Source organism: Myotis daubentonii, chromosome 3, assembly GCF_963259705.1.
Source record: "Myotis daubentonii chromosome 3, mMyoDau2.1, whole genome shotgun sequence".
In the NCBI taxonomy this organism is placed as follows: domain Eukaryota; kingdom Metazoa; phylum Chordata; class Mammalia; order Chiroptera; family Vespertilionidae; genus Myotis; species Myotis daubentonii.
The window spans coordinates 11467335-11491922 of NC_081842.1; the positions used below are offsets into that span (position 1 = coordinate 11467335).

The following is a 24588-nucleotide window of genomic DNA, read 5'->3' on the forward strand; positions in this document are numbered from 1 at the left end:
AGCGCCCTTTCTCTTCCCTCGCCAAATCAAACACTTGTAACAGCTGCAGCAGGAACTGAAATACTTGGCAATGAATTCCAGATTTCTCCTGGTTCAGATGCGGCCTTAGGGATTAAATTTGTTTATATTTGCACTTTCGGGGTTAACTAATAAGGGAGACGGAAGGCAAAGTCAGGCACACGGTAGATGTTTCCTGTCTGACACTTGTCATTTAAAAGCATAAGAGAAATTTGCTACTGCCACTGTCTTTTAAGCATCCTTAAATGACTCGTAGAGATTTGTCACAGTTGGCTAGGAATGCAGAGATGTTCCTCTTAGGAGTTACTCAAGACTCTACTGACTCATCCAGGGCTAAGCGGTTTGCACACAAATTTATCATGTTTTCTTCCACTGTGGCTGATAAAAGCTTGGTCCTGTCAAAGGTAATCAATAGCTTATGGTAAACATGCCTCTCTTGTTTTTAATAGCAAAGCCAAGCTCAGTGGTCAACAGAGTTTGTTTTAAAATGTCACTTAGCTGGTGTGTTTGTCATACGAAACACACCTAAATCCTAAAACTAGAAGTTTAGGGCTGAGTTAGTTGTTGAAAAATATCCCAGCAGTTAGGAATATGTGTTTTCTAACATTGATATAGACTACTAGGTAGGTAAATGAGAGGTTAGTTCAGTACTTAGGATTAGATGTTAGAATTAGACACGTCTGGGCTCACTTCTTGCTAAAGTACTTTCTATCTCTGTCACATTGGTCTTCCTATTTAAACTTTCTAAGCTTCAGTTTTTATACCTGAAGTATAGAAACAACATTGCCTATTTCATGGAGTTATTTTCAGGACCAAGTTGGGTAAATTATAGATATCAGCTGTTATCGTTATCCACATAATCATCTGTTTTGCTTTTTAATTAAATAGTTCATTTCCATTTTTAAATGCATGTATCACCTTTTAGCATCATTTTTTTTGGAAGGGCAGAGTATGACTTGATAATTGTTATTTTTTGCTGTATTTAATTAAATAGATTTCGTTTTTTAAGCTGAAACCCTAATTTTAAAATAGAAATTAAAAATTTTTTTCACATCCCCAGTAGGGAAAGAATATTCCACAAGGTGTTGATTTCTTGCTTCTATGTGTTCTTTAAATACTTCAAATCAGAGGTGTAATTAATTGCATGCATCAGTGTATCGCAGCAGTAAAATAGAGATCTTGTAGTCAAATTTCAATTCTTATGTGTTAATCGTGACTTTAATTTTCTTAACTGACACTCTTCTTATCATCTAAGCAAAAAAAGGAACAAACATAAAGTATTTGTTGCCTAAATAACCACTCAGAGGCACTGCTGATAATAATTCAATATAACATCTCATGAATTGAGCATCTTTAGCTTAAGGAACCCATGATCTGAGATGAAATCCCAGCTCTGCCTTAGTATTCTGTGTTTTATGTCAGGTGCGTCATTTAGACACTCTCAGAATCCATGGCTTTCTGTTGTGCAGGGCTAGAAGAGTTGAAAGTATTTTTAAGATCCATATGCCATTTGAGCTTCAGGGATGGGATTATGTCTTCACCTGTCTCTCACTCACGCATATTAAAGTAATTAAAACTACAGCCTCGAATTGGTTGGGTGACTTGGTTGGGTGGAGTGTTGTCCTATGCACCAAAAGTTTGCAGGTTCAAGCCCCAGTAGGGTCGGGTATATGAGGCAACCTATCTCTCTCTCTCTCTCTCTCTCTCTCTCTCTCTTTCTCTCTCTTCCCCTTACTCTCTCTCTCTCCTTCCCTCCCTTCCTATCTCCCTCTCTCTCTTCCTCTTTCTCTCTTTCTAAAAATCAATGAAAACATATCCTTGGGTGAGAATTAAAAAAAGAAAAACAAAACTATAACCTCATATAGATCCTAACTCAATATTTATTACATGTCTCTGTGTCCATGAGTGAGTAAGAGGCAGAAACATGAAAGCTGCCCAAAAATTGGCAACCTTCCAATTCTGCATCAGAACCTAAGAGAGATTAGTCCAAACACTCAAGAGGATTGTAATTAAACAGAAGATTTAAAAAGCAACACCAGTAATTAATCACCATCATTCAGAGTGAGAGAAGCCCCATAAGATTCTGAATCCCTGGGAAGGCAGGGGTAGTTCTTCTCTGTCTGGGTAGAGGGATGGTGAGGAATAAGGAACAGAGCTGAATTTTGGCATCACCCATCTATAAGACTATGAGCCAATTTCTGATCTTCCAAAGAAGAGATTAGAAACTTCTTGAAGGAAGGGCTATTACTTCCTTCAATCCTGTACTGATCCCTTTTCACACTTGGACAGCATCTGGGAGACTTCCCTGGAAGAGCACCCTGCAGCAGTAAGTGCACCTTCTTTGGGGCTGCATTGACTCTCAAGCCAACTGGGCTGGAATGAAAAGGCTCCCAGCATCACCTTTCCCAGCCCTCCTGAATCCTAAACCAAGGGTCTGGGGTCACACAGACAGATGCAACCGTCTGAAAGGGGAGCAGCCAGATACCAATGAGAACAGACGTTTTATTAAAACTAAATGTGTGCAATACAAACTTTTCTTAACGGGACAAGAATATTGAACATCGTTTTACAAGACAACGATGTAGGAGAAATGTGGGTTTCTATGTGAAAAATCAAACCTGAATTGTTGACATATGACTACACCTGTCCGTCCCCCCTTTCATTTCTTGGTTGAATCACCTCTATTTACTTCTTTAAACTTCTCTATAATTCATTCTCCAATCAAACTCTGCCTACTTAATTTTCCTTTTTGCATGACATATGGCCCCATCTGAGACATTTAAGATCTGGGCATAGAGGAATATGGATTTAATTCCCATTTCATAAAGAGATCTGGCTTTCATTCATTCTCTAATTGCTTTATTATTCTTTAATTTCACTTTTTGCCTAAAAAATTGTGAACATGTGTTATAAAGTCTGAGCCTTACAAAACTTAGAGAAGATAACCTTACAAAATATTTCCTAATCATCTGTATGTGATTACAGTCGCCCCTCCGCAGCCAGTGTGTTCTTGGGTCTGTTTCCAGTGCTTTATTTTTAGGTTGTTGCATGAGGCCATGTAATGAGCTATCCATGCTCTGGATTCTAATTCTACGCCATCCTTCTCATGTGATTTCCTCCCTTCCCTTTTATTAGACATATACTACCTCCCAGATTTGGAGGTTAACGATACAGGCTATGTCTGGTGATGAAAAACCTTGTGAATCCCCGGGTGCGCTAGAGTGTTTTGAATTTCCTTGAGCCCATTTCAGAAGGTGCAGTTTGCTTCATGTACACAGACTGTGAATATGTTACTAGCTTAAAACATAAGCTGTGGAGAAAATGTCCAGGCTGTTTCCATATGTTTTCTTTTTTATTTCTTCTATAAGCGCTAAAGCAGTGGTTCTCAACCTTCTGGCCCTTTAAATACAGTTCCTCATGTTGTGGTGACCCCCAACCATAAAATTATTTTCGTTGCTACTACATAACTGTAATGTTGCTACTGTATGAATTGTAATGTAAATATCTGATATGCAGGATGGTCTTAGGCGACCCCTGTGAAAGGGTCGTTTGACCGCCAAAGGGGTCGCGACCCACAGGTTGAGAACCACTGCTCTAAAGGCTATATTTGGTTAAGAATAACACTTTCATGAACCGACTTAAATTTTCTCATGGAGTGCCCCACTGCATCCTCTTTTATACATAGTGGTTTAAAACACAAAGCCATTGTACTTGAATCAGAATTTTCTCTGTTCTTTTCCCTCCTCCATCTGAAACATGTTTGCATTGAGAATTAACAGGAAAGATAAAGAGGCCAGCCTGAAGTGCCTTCTGGCACCTGTTCTATCCATGGTGTTAAAGTCAGAAAGAAGTGGGTTAAGTGAACAATTGGGAAAGTGACTCTTTTCATGCCCCGCATGTTAACTGGAATACTTTTCTTTCCCTGCTAATTCTTTCTAAGAAAGAGCTAGATGTTGGAGGTACCTACTCAACTGGTGCCCATACAGGCTTCTGGAAAGTAAATTTTGATGACCTTAGATTCTCCATAGGCAGCAAGTCTTTGCCTTCCTCCTGTCGATGTTATGTGCATGTAAACACTGACTAAATTTTGAGAACATTTATGAAAGTTGCTTTAAACCATCAAGAACCCAGTCCCCATCTCTGTTCCTTGAGTGGAGGCAGGAATGTGGTTACAGCCATTTTACAATCCAAATGTGAACTGGAGAAAGTTCCAAGTGAATGTAAGTTTATATTTTGAGTTTATATTTTTAACTTGTCAAACTTTTATTATCGGCTTGTAATAATAAAGATTTCACCTGCTGCACACATGCTTGCTCAAAATAATAATTTTATTGATGTTGGGCCAGCTTCTAATACAGCATGGGGGACAATCTGACTTTATTTAGACTGATGAAATCCATGATTTGCAAACTTGCCGAAGCTTTGCTTTATGGTAGTTAATTATAAAATGTGCTAAGTGACTCTCTTCACCATGAAAGATTCCAAAATGCTTCCTCAGCTGAAAGCAGGCAACTGAAAAAGCTGAAGCCAAATGTTTGGCTGGAGACCTAGGAAGTGGTTGAGACACAACAGCATAGCTGCCTGCGTTTTGCTGTGGTTAGAGTGCGTTCTCTGGTTGTGCTGATCTGCGTGGGACTGTGCTCCCATCGATGATTAGATTAAACAAGGCCGTGTTTTGAAAAGCTGCAGAGGCCCTGGAAACACCATAGACCAACGCCAAGTGCACAGAATCAGATGTCAGGACTGGCTGTGAGATGTGAAATGAAAGGAAGCTAGGATTAAACTTGGTATTTTCCCCCAAACCATAGCTTTAATCAACACAAACTGAGCATTTTTTCAATCCAGTTTGGGCCAGTGCCACACTGTGTCTTTCTTGGCCCCCAGATGAAAGGTGGGAATAGGACTTTGTTGTAGGTCTGGCAACATTGAGAGATTTAGTGTTTAGCATCAGTTGTTTGTTTTATAAATCAAATCCCAATTAATATTTCTCTAAGGGAGGCCTATAGATTGTTTGCCATATGTGGAAACCCAACCAGTTGAAGGTGGCCTAAGAAGTAAATATCTCACACACTTAATGCATGATTTTTTTTCTCCTTATGATAAGAAATGTCCTTTTCTCTCCCAAATCAAGAGTGTCTAGAAATGTCAAAATTCATCAAAATGACTGAGTATTGGAATACTCATAAGTAAAAGTATAATAAGCCCAGGATGTCAATGAGAACAACAAAATAGCTAACAATTACTGGGCAATAGATATTTGTCAGGTCTGTATATTGAGCACTTTGCATCTTTAATATCATTGAGTCCTCACAAAACACCATGAAGTAAGCACTTTTAATGAGTCGCCCAAGAGACAGGAAACTGACATACAGAGACATTTCTAAACTTGTCTAAGGTCAACAACTAGTAAACTGGTAAAATTCTAACCCATTTCATCTGGCCACAGACCCCAAGATTTTGATACTATCCTCTAATGGTTTGTTGGTGCTCATTTTGAAGGCGATAATCTTGAATTTGATTCAGAAGGATATTGACACAGCTAGTTATAAGGTAAAAAAAAATTAAGTTTTGTTCCTTTCAATTGATGCAGTATTTGGCATTTATGTTTACTGTTTTGAAATGGGAGTTCCAGAGTTTTATTATTTTTACATAAAACTGCATTTGAATGCACATGAGCTCTCCTGCTATTGGAGCTCCTAGATGTCTTCTTCAAGGATTCTAGACTCTCATCCCATTTGAGCTATTGACTCACTTTTCAACCCCTTGGCATGACCTTCTTGCACCTCAATAATCCAAGCTGGAAAATTAGGTAAAATAAAAACATGATTTCATGAAGAGACAGATGCTTCATTTGACCAGTGCTTTCTTAAGTAAACACATTACAGAGTTTTGTGACACATTTTAGGAGCTTGCTGTGTCCCCTTGTCCATTGGTCACTCTGGGGTCAAGAGCCTGAAATTCTGTTTAACTTGCAGACCAAAGTTTAGAAAAACAACCAATTTCCTTCCTGAGGTTAATGTTATAAGTCAGCCCTGGTTGTACAGTAATACCTGAGCTGAATAAGAAGCTGAACTAACATTTTCCTTTCAAGTAGCATGTCTTTACCCAGGTGAACATTGTCTCAGGTTTTCTATCAGCAGACTCACTTGTGAATTTAGAAAGGCAAAGTGATTTAAATCTATATTTTGAACATTAGAGATGAAATTTATTTAATACAATCACATCCACTTGCCAATTTTTTTAAAATATATTTTATTGATTTTTTACAGAGAGGAAGGGAGAGAGAACAGAGAGTTAGAAACATCGATGAGAGAGAAACATCGATCAGCTGCCTCCTGCACATCTCCTACTGGCGATGTGCCCGCAACCCAGGTACATGCCCTTGACCGGAATCGAACCTGGGACCCTTCAGTCCACAGGCCGATGCTCTATCCACTGAGCCAAACCGGTTTCGGCCCACTTGCCAATTTTAAAAGACGGTTATCATACTAGAAAAAGTATCATGTGACTAATTGTTTGCTATCTGAGCTAACAGCATAACTCAAACTCTTACCCCATAGTCTTTGCTTTGCCATAATCTACCATGAAGTGCATTTCCTTAGCCTAACTGAAATAAGCTCCTTCTTGATGGGTGATGGGCACTTCATAGCATGACGTTTGTATTTATGACGTGCTTTCGTGTCTCTTAGGAATAGATCAGTATTTTCTCCAAAAGGCACTTACAAATGACACCTTGATTTTAAACAGCAAGATACAGTTCTGGTGGCTGCCTCACTTGAGCAAAGACCGGATCAGACAGTTACATGAGTCTCTAAATTTTACTCTGACCTCTCTAATACCTTTTCTTCCTTATTTAGTGTATAAATGCAAATACCATTAACAAGTGCACCCACTACGCAAGTGTATTTGGTCCTTAATTGCCTCAGGATTTTAGGTGAGAAGTTTGCAATTACATCAATTGAGAATAAGAGATTCACTAATAAAAATAGTAATGTAAACAAGATTGCTTAACTTAGTTCAAGCAAATGAACTTCTTCAATCTTTTACAATCTACTAATTAATAAATGGTTGCAAATACAAATACTAAGTTTTCCATAAATCAAGACTCCAGAACCTCTACTCGAAACCCTAATAGTGAATTGTTGCCCTAAATCCACTAGGAGTTTTCACTTCCTGTTATACTGAGGAAACTTGGTTAAAATTTCTCTAATATCTTCTTTTACCCTCCAAAATTGCTTTGAGACCTCTTTATCTTTCTTTTCCTATACTTTGACTTGAGAAAGATCTATCTCTCTCTCTTTCCCAGGGTAACAATGGCTTTTCTGTGACTTTCTGGAATCCATCCCCCTGCCTCCTCCAAGACTTCACCCCTCAAATAACTTCGCTCTGTTCTAAAAACTCATCATAAAATACATATTTAATGAAAACAACAATGAATCACTTTAAAGAGTTGTAAACAATTTCTCCAACATTTTCTTACATTGGCTGTTTTACTCTCTGGGGCACATGTATGAATATCAGCCATGCTAAGCCTGCTGGAGGCAGCTCGTCGGAGAAATGCTTAGTCTCCCATCCACATCTGTAATTTAAAAAATCTCTGTGAGTGATTTATGAGCAAACTCTCACTGGAAAAGGCAATGTCCTAGGCAGTCAATGACATCATGATATATTCTGATTCCCCTTCACATCATGTACTTGAAATATATTGTTTTCAGCTGGGACGTTGCTTTTTAAATTTCCTAGATTCTGGATTTTTCTCTTTGAGTCAGCTTTTAGTATTCTTATGTGTTGTCTTTACTGAGAATGTCCTTTTAAAATAGGTAATGCTGCCCTGGCAGGTTTTGTTCAGTGGTTAGACTAGAGCATCAGCCCACGACCGAAGGGTCTCGGGTAAAGGGCACGTATCACAGGTGCAGGCTCAATCCTGGTAGGAATGTGTGCAGAAGGCAACCGATCAATGTGTCTCTCTCACATCGATGTTTCTCTCTCTCTCTGTCTATCCCTCTCCCTTTCACTCTGTCTGAAAAAAAATCTATGGAAAAAATATCCTCAGCTGAGGATGAACAACAACAAAATTTAAAATAGCTTATGCTTTTATGTGTACCTTGCCATTTTAGGGCTCAAAGGTATTGGCAAATATCATGCCTGGCATTGGATGTCTTAGCATAATGATTGGAGGGTCCCATTTGCAAATCGCCACTTTTCCTGCTCACAGCCTTTGCTATGTGTGTCACGTCTTTCCTGACAGGGATCCAACATCCCTCACATTGATCTTCCATTTTCATTCCTGTCCAGCTCCTGCGGGGAAGTCACATGGGTTTCTCTCACTGTGCCCTGGCTCCAGCTACTGTGGAACTGGCTGCCCGTTTCTTTGGGCGCTTAAAAGGTCTTCAGATTGCCCATGACTCTCATTGCCCTTGAGCGAGCGTGCCTGTCCCAGCCAGCTGACATACTTTTTCATGGAGGAGGGACCATTCCTCTGCCCTAGGAAGAGTCCGCCTCTCTTTCAATGGATGCTCAAGCAAGTCAGCTCCTGACCGACTCTTGAGGATCTTACAAAATCCCCATCTCCTTTTAGCTCTCGCTGAAGTGGGACTCAGATTCGTTCATGCTCAGAATGGCAATGTTCTCTGAGGGCCAAATAAGAATTTCCTATCTGTATCTTCAGCAGAAATGAAGTTGCAGTGCTAAATTAGTAAATGTAGGGAGTGTACAAGTCACAATAGTATGCCAAGTAGCATGCCAAAATACTCATAAAATTATACCAAAGAATTTTAAAATCAACTGCTTTGCTTATATAACTGAAATCTTTAAAATGATATGCCTTACCACTATATGAAAGAAAAAAATTGAGGTACTCTCCCAGGCCCCTCAAAGTTAAATTGGTATTTGCCACATGGCCTGCATTTTAAATCCGAAACCTAATACCTACCCTCCATAGGAAGTGAAAATCCCTTAATAAAAATGCGCATGGCAAGTGCTATTTATGTATGTAGATTTGGAGGGGGGAAAAGGCTCTTAGTCCTTTAAATAAATATGACTATTTTATGAAATAGAATGCAAAAAGTACATGTTTTTTTTTTCCAATATAAAATAAATATTATGTTGCAGAGGTCACTTAAAGCCATTTCCCCTCTCATTTATGCCAGGGGGAAAAACTCAAGTGTGAAATTTCCCTACAAATCCCAGTGTTAGCTGAGAAACATTGTGCCTTGGAAAAATTCAGGCAGCACAGAGTGTATTCTCAACCCGTGTTTGATATACTAAGTAACTTTAAGCCACGTTCAATAGGGCATGAATGACAGATTCTGTTTTTCTGTGAGCTGAGCTGTGGGTTCCCTGGAAAACTCAACATACCCTCCCCCAAAAAACTGGAAGAACCCCTCCAATCTCCTGTTGCATGTGATTTGGGGTGCACTCTGCAGATCGTGATGGGCTTTCATGTTCCTTACCAAATAAAACGTGACTGCTGGTGGGAGGTTTTCCCTAAGAAAACTTGCTAGCCTAGTAAATGCTATTGAAGTAAATAACTGCTTAAATAGCATGAACATGTTGAGCCTCGGAAGGTCACCAAGTCCTAGCTACTTCATTTCAGCCACAACAGCAACCAGCTGCTCAGTGGACAACTTTGTTATGAGGTGTTGGTGATTTAACAAGTTGGCCAAAAGTAGTTGGAATGCGTGAAAGACTTCATCTCTGTTGGGTTTTACTGGTACACACTGGACTTTTTTGGTGGAATGATCCAAGTTCTTGCCTTTGGCATTCAGAAACCCACAGAAAATGCAGTCATCATTTTTCTATAGGATGTCCTGCATTCCTGTGTAGTGGTTTGCGTATGATTCTATAAACTTTTGCAAAAATGCTACCAGGAGTATCTATTTCCTATTTTTCAGAGTTTCTACACTGCTGCCCCGAATTTATTCTTGCAGAACATTTTAGATTTATTGGACAATGACTCTTTATCTGTAGACTATGTAAAAATTAATCTTATGTGATAAATAATTCAGTGGGATTACAAGACCACGGTTATGAACTCTGTGATATAATATCTGTCTTGTAGAATGGAGATGGCAGTGACTGGGAGCCAGGGAAACATGGCTGAGAGGGATAAGTACAAACATCACCTAGCTGAGTGGCTTTAGACAATCACTTACCTTCCCAATATTTTTCTTTTCTCTTCAAGCTCTAACACTCCATGATGAGCATCTTGGTATTTTGGGCTTTTCTTAAATGTAAATGAAACTGTGCCATTTATGTGTGAGATTAGTAAACATTCATAACTCACTAAATAACAAAGAGAAATGAAAGGGTGAGACAAGCTTACATTTGCATGCAAGCAGAAAGTTACTCATTTCACTTCTCTTTCTTTCCCACTCCACCCCCACTCATCTCATATAGCTACTTGGCTAAGGAAATAGAAGCCATCTACTAAGTGTTTACAACTTGCAGAACATTGAGTTAAATACAGAGGATTCAACAGTCAATGGAGGGAAATGTTCTCTGATCTCATGGGGATTTTGATTGACCAGAGAAGATGGAAAATTAGACAAATAATCACAATAATATGTAGTGAGGGCTATGACATAATCCCACAGTTGTCTTGCAAATTCTTGATTCTAAATAAGGCCTCATTTCTACATATCATTGAGCATGTGTGATCCAGATGCATTATGGGAACATCTACTCCTTAGTGTCACTTTCATGTTTCCCCTAAATGTTTACCCAAAGTGACTGCTTCTAACTATATGCAGCTTTGATTTCCCCGGGGGTCCGGTCTCTGTGTGAGAAAGGCAGTTACAATGAACTCATGTACAAATGTTGTGGGGGGAGGAAATCAAGTGCTAGCGTAATTGACACAGAAAAGTAGAATCGCAAAATCACTCTGATCCGCACTTCCTGTAATCTCTCCGGTAGGACATCTCCTTGGCCTCTCCCATGATGATTCCAAATACTGTGAAGAGAACTTTGGCTCCACAGAAGATAAGCGCTTAATGTCTTCCATCCTAACCAGCATCGATGCATCCAAGCCCTGGTCCAAATGTGCCTCAGCCACCATCACAGAATTCCTGGACGATGGCCACGGTAGGTATTGTCCAGGACAACAGAGGCTCAGAAACAAAACTTAGGATTATTACGAGTTTTCCTTCATGATATCCTCATGACATTCACCTTGCCCTCCAAGACAATGGATGTTTAGATAGTGTGAAGAAAAAAAGAAGCAAGAGAACTGACTGTCTGTTGGGCTATAATGCCAACATCCTTGGTGGCATTATAGCAATGATATTTTTGCTTTTGAATTGAAAAGTTCAAAAGAGAAGCAATGTGGGAGACCACACAGAAGGCCTGCTCGTGGCCTGAAAGCCTGGCTTTTATTCCTTCTTTCACCACTGGCTTCCTGTGAGAATGCTGGCAGACATCTTATATCCCTGCTATTAATACAACTCGCAGGATTACTTGTTACATGCCTATTATAGGGGTGTGGTTCAGGTGTAGGTGACAATTCTGTCAGATTCTCTTTATGGCAACAGAAAGCCAGGAAAGGTTTGCATTCACTGGATGAATTTGATTTCATCCTGATGGCAGATTCTCCTGAAAGTGGAGTAAAAACTGAAGAACAGAAATAGAAAATCCATCTGAATGGTGGGAAAATACTTCAAGAACTTCAAACGAAAATCTTTGGCTTTCTCATTCAGATACAGTTCAAGAGCACAGCATGCTTTATTAAATTCTGTAAGCCTAGGATTAGTGAATTTTATGAAAACACTAAGGAAGTAATAGTTTTTAGAAATAAGTTCTGACCCATAAGTATTCTGAAACAAGAAGTTGCAAATTTCCTAGCATTCCTTATTATTTTAAAATACTAGAAACACTGGAGAATAGGTTCATTAGAGTTGAAAGAGAACTTCAGAGACCACTTAGTTCAAGTTTCTCATATTACAGAAAAGGACATATTCTCATTTCTTGTGGCTTTTTTTTCTCTTAAAATTTGTCTCTTTGTAAAACTCATGGTTGAATTGAGTATGACAGAAATTGTTGAGCATAATGATTGTCCATAAATTTAACTTAATAATGATTGCTTCAAAGTTGGATAAAGAGAATCTGTAATAACTGCTTTTTCCTAGTTCCACAAAGTTAAGGTTTAATATTTTTGTAATTTCTTAGTGAGATCACCATCTTCAACTTTGACTCCATAATGTCAAAACAATTAAAAATTTAATTTTTTTTCAGACAAAAATAAATTATGTTCCATGTCCTTTGGTGGCTTATAGGCAAAATCTGTTCATTAACTCATTTTTCTCGCTCTGTTAGTGGAAATGCTTTATCCACTTGGGAATTTTAAAATTTCCTATTTCTGAATATAGTCCATGCCCAACTTGGTTTAAAATTTTCCTCAATACAAAATACATGTTCTTTGTTCATTGAAAGGACATCTCAATATCTCAAAGATTTGAGATAATACTGAGAATCAAAGAACTAGGCTTTTCCTTTAGATTAATAATAAAGTGGTAATTTTCTGTTTAGCTCAGTTTACAATGTTGATTAAATATTGATAAATTCCCAAAATTAATGTTTATTTAATTATCTGCCTGTCTACATGGATCAAGTGAATGTCTAGTAAAGTCCCTCTTGGGTAGAATCATATTCTCCTCTTTCTTTCTTTCTTTCTTTCTTTCTTTCTTTCTTTCTTTCTTTCTTTCTTTCTTTCTTTCTTTCAAATGCCTTTTAAAAAATACATATATATATATATTATTGATTTCAGAGAGGAAGGGAGAGGAAGAGAGAGATAGAAATATCAATGATGAAAGAGAATAATTGATTGGCTGCCTCCTGCACGCCACACAGTGGGGTTAGAGCCTGCAACCCAGGCATGTGCCCTGACTGGGAATCGAACTGTGTGACCTCTTGGTTCATAGCTCGACACTCAGCCTCTGAGCCACGCCAGCCAAGCATGTATTCTCTACTCTTACTATTGCTTTTTCTGGGATTTTTTTTCTCGGGCTTTCTAAAAATGAAATCACATTAATGTTTTATTTCAGCATCACACGTTACACATTCCAAAATGTTGAGTTAAACTTTGAATCACTAAATGGGTGGATTTAGTTGCTAAGGCAGCAAATACTTATGGCTAAAATGGGACCAAATTTTTTTCCCTGTGCAAGTATTAGGTCAGTTAATTACAATGCTGTGCAGAATTTTATTTCTTATTACCATAATTTTGGAATGATTCATTTATTTCACATTTGTGGAATCCATGATCTTACTTTCTGTGCAGTAAATATGCTTTTAGTATTATCTTCATATTTTAATATTACTTCTGTATTTAAAAGAGTCCATGCTCAGATTTGTTAAATTTTTGCAACTAATTTACATGTTTTATATATCTCTATGTCTATTCCAAAGGATCTCATGGGATATAACAACCAAGAACATATTTTTAGTGGAAACAGACCTACTTCACTTGCAATGATAAAGTCTTATCTGAATTTCTCATTTATATGTTAAATAACTAAATTCATTTCCCTAAATTGAATTTTGATAGCAAATTCTCTCAGTTGATTTATTCATTTCGTGAAGCTTAGACTCTCACTTTAAAATATATTGTTAGGCAATCTTGCCTTTTAACAACAAAGCCTTTTTCAGTAGCCTATAATGAATCAAGTAATTTCAGAATAAGGAGAGGAAAACAAAAAGGTCCTATGATACAATGGCAAAGCTTTCAACTATGTGCATTTCAAAATAGCATGCAGAGCAGTGCTCTCTGTAAATGTGAATTCAAATAATATAATAACTTTTAAATTGCAACCTGGAAAACTGACTTAAGTGGAAGTGTGGCAGTCAGAACTAGTAAATGCAATTTCCAGATGATTGAGATTCTGACACTTCCACTTCAGAGCTCAGGAGAGAACCAAGAAGAAAGTTGAAGTCCAAGACAATGGAAAAACAAACAAATAAACAAACACATCTTTGTCAGAAGGCTGAACTGATATAATGAAATCATATCATAAAATCCTTTCACTTTGCTTATAGAGAGCTACTCAGGCTTCCCATCCGAGCCCACTTACTCATATTTGGTAGAAATAATTATTTTTTCTCTTTTTATTTTTAAAAAATATATGGTTTTTATTGATTTTAGAGAGGAAGGGAGAAGGACAGAGATAGAAACATCAATGGTGAGAGGGAATCATTGATCACCTGCCTCCTGCACACTACCCACCAGGGATCAAGGCACAACCCAGGCATGTGCCTGGACCAGGAATCAAACCATGACCAACTCATTCATAGGTCGACACTCAACCACTGAGCCACACTGGCCAAACTACTATTTTTTGTTCTAAATTTCTTGGCCACCAAAAATTTTAAGCAATAATATAATCATGGTGGGGGTGGGGTGCACTTCAGACAGGTAAACTGAAAGCAAGAAATGATGTCATCCTATATAATAAAAGCTCAGTGACCGAAACGGTGGAATGACCAGAACGACCAGAGATCAGAATGACCACGGCCCCTCTCCCCAGCTGGCCCCACCCCCCAGGAAGCAGTTAGGGGCGATCAGGCAGGCAGGCGCGTGGTTAGAGGTGATCAGGCAGGCAGGCAGAAGCGGTTAGGGACAATCAGGTAGGCAGGCAGGGGTGGTTAGGGGCGATCAGGCAGGCAGGCTAGTGGTTAGGGGCAATCAGGCAGGCAGGTGAGTGGTTAGGGGTGATCAGGCAGGCAGGCAGGTGAGCAATTAGGAGCCAGCAGCCCCAGATTGCGAGAGGGATGTCCGAGGGGTCCCGGATTGGAGAGAGTGCAGGTTGGGCTGAGGGAACCATCTCCCCCCCCCCTGCACAAATTTCATGCACTGAGCCTCTAGTTTGACAATAAGGGAGAAACCAGAAAAGCTGTAAGATGTGGTCCTAAAACATTTAAAGCTTAGAGGTCTGGCACCATTTTTCCAAAAGTAAAAAACCCTATCCTACCAGCAAGATCCATGAAGGTACCTCTGTATTTCAGCATGATACAAAAATTGATACTCCTTTATTTTAAGAAGATTAAATTTTGACACCAATATAAAGGCAGCAAAGCAACAACTGTTTTAAATATATATTCTCACAAAATATATACAATTTTTAGATGGTGCCTAAGGAATTTATTATCTGGAAAACTCTATGGGTAAAAAAAAAATAGCTCACCTGTCTCCCTCCAGCAATGCTGGAGAAATGAGGTCTTAGAGTGTGATTACACTCAAATCATTTGCTTTATTTTTAAAATTATTAGCCATAAGCAGCCAGACATTTATAGCACTCAACCATTGCCAAATTAAAATTCATTAATACTGAGTGTTTCCTGATTTAGTTCCAACAAGAACTATGTAGCAATTCGGTTATGATTGAAAGTCAGTATGCACACTTGAAAATAACTGTGCCTGCACATTTGTGATTCAGAAAAGCAGAAGCCATATCTCATGGGGATCCCCAGCCCCCACCAACCTGGCTGAGATACTTGTAGACATTCTGTCGTGTTTATACAAGTTAGCTCCAGGCAAGCTGGCTAGGGTGTGATCCTCAAAAATGAAGGGAAGCACTGGCAGAGAAATTGTGCAGTGAAAGCAGGTTATTGAATTTCCTTTCTTAAATGCTCTGTAACCTTGAAGCCAGAAACAATAGCTCAACCCCCACTGTATCCCTAAGTCTCAGTGCCAGGTGATGAGAAAGGCTGCCACCTAAGTACTAGTAGCCACAGCTCAAGTATACACCCATGACACAGGCTGCCCAGGAAAACCGAGGGACAGCTTTGAAACATTAACCTGGAGCATATTTGAAGGTCTCATTTACAGTCACTTACTGAACCACAGACTTTTGGAGATAAAATGGTATTAGAAAATCAATTGCAGAAATCCCTTGTAAATATAGACGATAAAGCTAGTAATATGATCTTAATGCTCAATTTCTTTTCATCTCGATCCAAATGTATTGGCATAAAGTTGTTTATAACATCCTCATTATGTTTTTAATATCTAGTGCCTCTGTACTTACATCCTGTTATTTGTTTGTTTGTTTCTAAGTTCTTTTTTTAAAAATGTTTTTATTGATTTTAGAGAGGCAGGGAGAGAGAGATACAAAAAGTGATGAGAGAGAAACATCATCAGTGGGCTGCCTCCCGCATGCCTCCTACTGGAGATTGAGAGAAACCTGGGCATGTGCCCTGACCCCTGACCAGGAATGGAACCAGTGACTTATTGGTTCATTGGTCAGCATTAAACCACTGAGCTACACCAGTCAGGCTAGGCTCTTTTTTTTAATTTAAATATAGTTGCTATACAATATCATGTTAGTTTCAGGTGTACAATATAATGATTCGGCATTCATATACCTTTTAGAAACCATCATTTATATGCACCAAATGTTAAAACGAAAGGAAGGAAGAAAAGAGGGAGGGAGAAAAAGGAGGGAGAAAGGAAAAAGCAACTTGGCAGTTTGTGGCACACAGCAAACAGACCAATGTGGGCAGCCAAGCCCAGATAGGATTTCAGACAAAGGTAAATTAAAAAACGCATTAAGTAAATGTAAAAAAAGTGGCTGAGAATAAAAGTAAAAATGAGCAAGAAAAGTCAACCGTAGACTGAATACTTTTAGAGGTTAACATGAATGATACTAAAAGTTTGATCAATTCCTCTTTCATCCCTCCCCCAAAACGTACACAGTTTTTAAGATGGAAAATCTATATCCAATCCACTATTACTGAGATTTTAAATATTTTATCCTGTGAGATTCAGAATAAGGCTTTTTATTTTGTATTGTTCTGTGGCACAGTCTGCCATTTGGTAGAGATGCCTGTACCTATTTTATAGCTAAAGGATGTAATTCAACAAATAGATGAAATCAGCAGACTGTACATTTCAGAGTCAAAAGAAAGGAATGCAGCATCAAATCCTAGAGTGATACATTAATGGCAATTCTGAAATAAGTCACTTTAAGCAAGTAAAGGTCATCCCCTGGTGACCTCTCCCTGGAAACCATGCAGCAGAGATACCAACTTTTTCATAGCAAAACAAATGTGTTATTCATTTTCAAAATTCATCCTTTGGTGTTAAGCATTATAAAGAGATGTCACCTCTTGAACTTGCCTTTGTGTAAGCTGATTTCAAACTGTTTGCATTATACATTTCTTTTCACTCATCATCTACCAGTAAGGTAGAAAGGATGTCGGTGACTGCATGTCCACAGAGAGGTGGGGAGTTATTTTGGCTGGAGCCATACCAGGTAGACCATTGCCACATGCACCCACACATGTAAAGACTTCCCAGCTAATATTTAGTTACCCAGTCTTATGGTCTGTGCTTTTTAGTAAAATTAAAATGTTTTTTTTAAAGCAGTACTTTTGAAGAATTGGAAAGCATTCTTGCTGTCTCAGAGATCCGTGGACAGTCTCCTAATGTCAGCAATCTGTTGAGCTTTCCCTGGTTTACACAATGCTCTTTCTATGTAGCAATGAAGATAGGCTTTCCAGGGGGTTCCAAAGGGCCCAATCTTCCTCTGTCTCCTAAACAAAGCTTCGTGGGGTTTTACTATCATTCTTTCCTATTGACTTGATGTTGATGTTTTTCTTTTAACTCGATGTTTTTCTCCCCAAGTTCTCTTTGGCTGGGTACTTCTTTTTTAATGCTTTTTCTGGCTTGCCTTAAGAAGTTTTACCTCTTCAAACATTCTGGCTCAGAAGTTAAATAGGAATTTTGCTCTTTATTCATTTTCATATAATGCCTCCATCACAGATCGACACATTCTAAGGTATTCACTTTGAAGAAATGTGAGTGTAGTAGTTGTAAAAACATTTGCTATATATTTAAAATGTGCTGAGTATTTAATTTCTCGGTGGAAAGTAGGATTTAAATATCTCTATTTTGTTGAAGAAAAAGAATAACTCGAATATATCTAAATGGTTGTTACAGATGCTGGACATAAGAGCAACTACCATTGTTTTGTATTTTTCTAGTGGTCTCTTATTTCTCTTTTAGTTAATTTTACCCTTACGGTGTCACAGTGAAAAGAGAAACATTTCACAGAGCTTGAAAAATAAATTAGGGAGAGGTTAACTAAGTTGGCCAAGAACACTCAGCCCTTCGTGTTTTGCCAGAGTTAGACTTTAGACCTGGTGTTTCTACGAGGAGGCACAATACCCACCATTTAAAGGATCCCTACCTGTGCTTTCCCTTCAGCAATAAAATCAGAAAAATCTATCCACGTGCAAAGCAGAAGTAAGTTGGTCAATGATGAGACAATAGAGTCTGCTTGGCAGAGTTCTCATGAGGATTAAGTAAACTAATACATTTAAGTAGTTGAGAATAGTGTAAATGTGTAAGAAATCTTTGTTATTTTTAGTGCTCTTAATCATCAGCAAGTAAATTCTAAAATCAAGTAAATAAAAAAAATACAGAAAATGGTGGGCAATGTGCATGCACCCAAATCATGGGAGATAATCAATGATATTACTCCCTGAGCAGGGATTCTTAGGGAAGCGTGTTGCAGGTAGGCTTGAGCTTCTGAGATTGCATCATTCACGTGGAGTGGTGGCTTCTGTTGACCCCCAGCTTACTATATATTTCCCACATTACTCTGTAATAAGGGCACCAACTTGTTGGGGGGCAGACACACTCCAAGCAACAAATATGAATTACATTAAAAACTGACACAAAGGTGGAAAAATGGAGACGAGTAAAAGTTGGGTCTCGGCCCAAATCACCAAAGATTATTTCTCGATTTTTCCCACTCCTCCTTTATTCGGTGACTCTTGAAAGCCCTTTATTCCAAGTCTTATCAGTCTGGGAGAAATACATTATTTAGTCTATTTCTTTCACTTTATTGGGAGGCCTTGAAGGCTAGATCTGGGTTATTTTTCTGTTTTCCCAATTCTAGTATGTTTACTAGGACATTGTAGGTGCTAACCAAATACGTTGGACATCCTACCCATTGTCATTGTTTTCAGTGAGTGCAAGAATGAAGGAGGGATCCACTGTTTATTATTTATGGAGTTAATGAGAAGGGGACAAGGGAAGGCACATGAGGAAGAGAGAAGGTGAAAGTGGACAATGGGGTATAAATAGAATGCCAAGGGCACACTATTTCTTACTGATGTAAATGTTTATATATTGTTGTTGCTGTTATGTCCATTATTTTATTTCCTCTAGATCTATCCCAGTTTCTTTTTAAAAATATGTATATATTTTTATTGATTTCAGAGAGGAAGGGAGAGAGATAGAAACATCAATGATGAGAGAGAATCATTGATTGGCTGCCTTGTGCACACCCCACGCTGGGGATCGAGCCCACAATCCAACCTCCTGGTTCATAGGTTGGCGCTCAACCACTGAGCCATGCCAGCTGGCCGGGCAATCCCAATTTTTTTTAGTCTCTTAGCACAATGGCTATTTTCACAACTAGTTATTACAAACTGCGTTTATTCAGTCATGCCACTGCCATCATTAAGATACCCCAGAGTCAATACATTACATGGAGGCACCCAGCCTCCCCCCACGGAGTCCCTCCCTTCCCGAGGGCATCACACTGCAGATCCAACATCAGCTGGAGCACTTCATCTTTTAAATCTATTTTTATTGATTTCAGAGAGGAAGGGACAGGGAAAGAGAGATAGAAATATCAATGATGAAAGAGAATCAGCTGCCTCCTGCACCTCCCCCACGCTACTGGGTAATGAGCCTGCAACCAGGGCATGTGCCCTTGACCGGAATCGAACCTAGGACCCCTCAGTCTGCAGGCTGAGGTTCTATCCATTGAGCCAAACCTGCTAGGGCTGGAGCACTTCATCTTTAGATCCGTGACGTTAGTGGTTTAAAACCTACACACGGAGCAGTGGTCAATCTTGGTTATTCTTTCAGGTAACTGTTTGCTAGACCTGCCTCGCAAGCAGATCCTGGGCCCCGAAGAGCTCCCAGGACAGACCTACGATGCCACCCAGCAGTGCAACTTGACCTTCGGGCCCGAGTACTCGGTGTGCCCGGGCATGGACGTCTGCGCCCGCCTCTGGTGCGCCGTGGTGCGCCAGGGCCAGATGGTGTGTCTGACCAAGAAGCTGCCCGCTGTGGAAGGGACCCCGTGTGGGAAAGGGAGGATCTGCCTGCAGGGCAAGTGTGTGGACAAAACCAAGAAAAAATATTATTCGGTAAGTGGTTTTCCTGCCACGCGATGCCTGGAGACCCGAGACCTGGAGCACGTTCCCCTGACATGTGTGGGGCTGTCAGCAGGAGGCTTCATTTCCGAGTTAAACTGTGTTTTCTTGAGAGAGCTATTTCCTGCTTCCTCCTTTAACCACAGCAGCCAGGTCCAGCCATGGAAAAACTGGAGGCAATGCAGGCCACAGGTGCTCTGCCCAGGTTATGTCCGGTGACAAATAAGGGTACAGCCCAGATTCTACTTGCCTGAGACCCAGTAAGGCCCACTGTGGGGAAGTTACTTTCAGGCTTCTCTTAGCCATGTTATGAGATGGCATTTTTTTTTTAATTCATTAAGGAAATAGCAATAGACCTGACACATGGTCCTCACACATACTCGGGGAGAGCCAAAATCGCCCTGCTTCCCCTGCTTAGCCAGTTCATCTATCTTTAGCAGCTAAAGCAGCCCACACCTGCTCCAGGGACACACTCCTCCCTGCCCCTCCGCCCCTCAATAGTCCACCTTTATGTCAGCAACTGCCACCTTCATTTTTTTAAAGAGGTAAATGATGAGGAGACAATAGAGTCTGCAGATCTGTGGGCGCATCATGTTTCAACATCAGCTGGAGCACTTCATCTTTTAAATCTATTTTTATTGATTTCAGAGAGGAAGGGACAGGGAAAGAGAGATAGAAATATCAATGATGAAAGAGAATCAGCTGCCTCTTGCACCTCCCCCTACTACTGGGTAATGAGCCCGCAACCAGAGCATGTTCCCTTGACTGGAATCGAACATCTCTTGTTGCCTTCCCCTTTTATTTTTTTTTATATTTTTTTTTTATTGATTTCAGAGAGGAAGGGAGAGGGAGAGAGAAATAGAAACATCAATGATGAGAGAGAATCATTGATCAGCTGCTTCCTGCATGCCCGAGACTAGGGATTGAGCCCGAAATCCGAGTATATGCCCTTACCGGAAATCGAACCGTGACCTCCTGGTTCATAGGTCGACACTCAACCACTGACCCACGCCAGCCAGGCTGCCACCTTCATTTTAAGGCCCAAAGTTTCTGTTGACACTCACCCACAGTCCCTAGAACAGCGGTTTTCAACCTTTTTCATCTCCCGGCACATATACACTAATTACTAAACTTCTGTGGCACAACATATTTTTTTCTCTATCTGACCAAAAAAAAAAAAAAAGTATAATTTTTTTTCCTGTTCTTAAATTTTATTTATTTTTCACTGTTGACACTATTACAGATGTCCTCCATCCCCCCACCCCAATTTTGTCCACCTCCACTCAGCCCCTGCCCCCCTCATCTGGCCTTCACCACACTGTTGTCTGTGTCCATGGACTATGCATATATATTCTTTGGTTAATCCCTTCACCTTCTTCCATCCAGTCCCTCCCAACATCCTCCCCTCTGACAATTGTCAGCCTGTTCCCTGTATCCATGTCTCATACCAGACGGCTATTATTGTGTTGGCTGTTGCCATGTTTTATTTGACAAGCTAAGGGAAGAGAGGCCACCCCTGACTAAATAGGCAGGTGTTGCATGTTTTAAAACCTTATAGCATACCAGTTGCAGATGGCTGCCCTAGAAGAATGATGCCATATGCATGTGGCCTGTATCTTCAAAGGCTAACACCTTCTCGGATCCCCTGACACAGGCAGCCCGCCAATGTTCTTCACAAGTCCCCTCCAAAAGAGTTTGTAATATTCTTCCTTTAAGAGTCACAGCTTCCGTGCTGCAATGTTTCCAGCGTAATAGGCCTGGGGTGTCATGACAGGGCTCTTCGTTTCCCGTGGTGTGTGTGCATGTGGTGTGTGTGCACCTCAATATCCACCACATTTCCTCTCTAAGCCCTGAGACCCTAATCTAGTTAGGAATTCCCAGGTCAAGTACATGGATGCATGTGGCAGAGGGTCTGTCACAGACAGGATGTGTGATGCCAGAGGCACTGCAGAACTTTCGTGCGAAAGAGGGAGAACAGGTACACAAGCATGAGGAACTCACACCTGGTGCCATGCAAAATCTTTAGCATCATACCTTTTGTTAAAGGTACGAGATCAGAGTGGATAGAACATCAAGCAGGGTTCAGTGGTGATTGACAGAAATGTGCAGTGTCGGGATGCGTCAGTTAAAATGGTCAGAGAAACCAGGCGGTCATTCTTGCAGTGCGCTAAGTGCTTAGGGTGAAGCACTCAGAACCTCTAGTGCAGCGGTTCTCAACCTGTGGGTCGCGACCCCTTTGGCGGTCAAACAACCCTTTCACAGGGTCGCCTAAGACCATCCTTCATATCCAATATTTACATTACGATTCATAACAGTAGCAACATTACAGTGATGAAGTAGCAACGAAAATAGTTTTATGGTTGGGTCACAACATGAGGAACTGTATTTAAAGGGCCAGAAGGTTGAGAACCACTCCCTAATGCCAGAGAGAGGGGAAGCAGAGAAGATGAATTGCTTAGAATCAGAAACACGTTGTAATTCCAGAACATTCACTGACAATTTAACTCTAAATGAAGTGTCCATTGTCATATATGCAAGTGATGTCCAAATGTACATTTGAATGTTTTCTTCCCTTCTGAGTTAACATGTCTTCTATTTTCTATTTCAGACATCAAGCCATGGCAACTGGGGATCCTGGGGGTCCTGGGGCCAGTGTTCCCGCTCATGTGGGGGAGGAGTACAATTTGCCTATCGCCACTGCAATAACCCAGCACCCAGAAACAGTGGCCGCTACTGCACAGGAAAGAGGGCCATCTACCGATCCTGCAGTGTTACACCCTGCCCCGCAAATGGTACGCCGCTCCCAGGTGTCAGCAACCGCCATGTGTCACCTGCAAATCCTATTCTAGCAGAAATGGACAGGGCTAGAATAGCCTATTCTAGCTATTCTGGTGGAATAGCCTGTTCATCTTGAACTTCATCATTCTACCAGTGTGCAAATCAATATCCACTACATGTGTGATTTTAAAAATTATTATTATAAACATTTGAGTATCCAGGAAGTTGAAAGAAAATAATTGCTATTTTCAACTCCATGTATAAATAAAAGTCGTTCGACACTGGTATGTGAAGAGGCTCTGAAAGAAAACAGCCTCTTCTTAAAATTATTTAAATGCACAAGAATGAATGTAAGTTTCGGAACAGTAGAGTAATAATGTGACATGTTTGTTTTTTAGGTAAATCTTTTCGTCATGAGCAATGTGAGGCCAAAAATGGATATCAGTCTGATGCGAAAGGAGTCAAAACATTTGTGGAATGGGTTCCCAAGTATGCCGGCGTCCTGCCGGGGGACGTGTGCAAGCTGACCTGCAGGGCCAAGGGCACCGGCTACTATGTGGTGTTTTCTCCAAAGGTAAGTAACTGTCCAGACATAATAGGCATCGTTGGTGGAAATCATTTGGTAGAAGGAAGCCTACAGACACCAACTGTAAACAGTCATTATTTTGGGGGGGAGGGGTGTCTAGATTTAGAAGGACTTTATTTTCATCTCTATAATTTCTATCTTCAAACTTTATGCAATGAATACAAAATTTTTATAAGCAGAACCAGTACATGTTTTAAAAGCTGTTTTTGAAAAGGGTAACTCATCAAATCAGGTCAGATGCTACCTTAAGTTCAAAATAGCCTTGAAAACAGCTGGTATTCCCAAGGCACGTTTGTAAAGGGGACTATATAGCAAGAAAGCTTTTCTATCCCTTTATCATTTACTTAAGAATTTTGGTAGTGATTCATGAAGATAGTTCTCAAGATTATTGTCTCTGAACTAGACTTTTAAATGCCTTGCACTCTTAGTATGAATCAATGTCCCTCTACTTGTACACATAATATATGAGTGTGGAATTATCCCTTATTTTTCACTGAAGAACATTTTCTAAATTACTGCAGCTTTACTTCTCACAATCAATATTATGCAGCAATTTATCTAATACTGTTTATCTAATTTGCAAACAGATGCTACATTCATTATTTTTTAATTTTTTTCAGTAACAGTTACATTAATATTATTTTGTATTAGTTGCAGGTATACAGCATAGTGGTTAGACAATCACATGCTTTACAAAGTGTTTCCCCTGATATTTCTAGTACCCAGCTGGCACTATACATAGTTATTGACTATATTCCTTATGCCATGTATTACATCCCCATGATTATTTTGAAACTACCAATCTGTACTTCTTCATCCCTTCACAGCAGGTGCTACATTTAAATCCACCTCTGTACCTGACCTTCAGATATTTCTGACACATTATTGAAAAATAAGTTCATGTCTAACTAATGTAATTTAAAACTATATTTTTTATTTCCAAAAAAATGCATTTTCATTTTTAAAAATAGTACAGGGAAATAAAAACAAAAACATCACCTGGAAATATAGCCAACTAGACAGCAGTTAACCTGCTGAAGTAT

General features: G+C 39.7%; 1 protein-coding gene and 1 long non-coding RNA gene across 2 annotated transcripts in view; both read left to right on the plus strand.

Moving 5' to 3' along the window:
• On the plus strand, positions 1 to 9688 carry LOC132229999 (uncharacterized). Its single transcript, XR_009451782.1, has 2 exons — positions 1 to 5568; positions 8314 to 9688. It is a non-coding gene; the product is annotated as an uncharacterized LOC132229999 (long non-coding RNA).
• The window catches only part of ADAMTS5 (ADAM metallopeptidase with thrombospondin type 1 motif 5), a 48329-nt gene that overhangs the window by 13209 nt on the left and 10532 nt on the right, over positions 1 to 24588 (plus strand). The window contains exons 4-7 of the mRNA XM_059686775.1: positions 10933 to 11100; positions 19892 to 20175; positions 22790 to 22973; positions 23358 to 23533. Coding sequence (XP_059542758.1) covers positions 10933 to 11100; positions 19892 to 20175; positions 22790 to 22973; positions 23358 to 23533 — 812 coding nt within the window. The remainder of the gene's footprint in view (positions 1 to 10932; positions 11101 to 19891; positions 20176 to 22789; positions 22974 to 23357; positions 23534 to 24588) is intronic.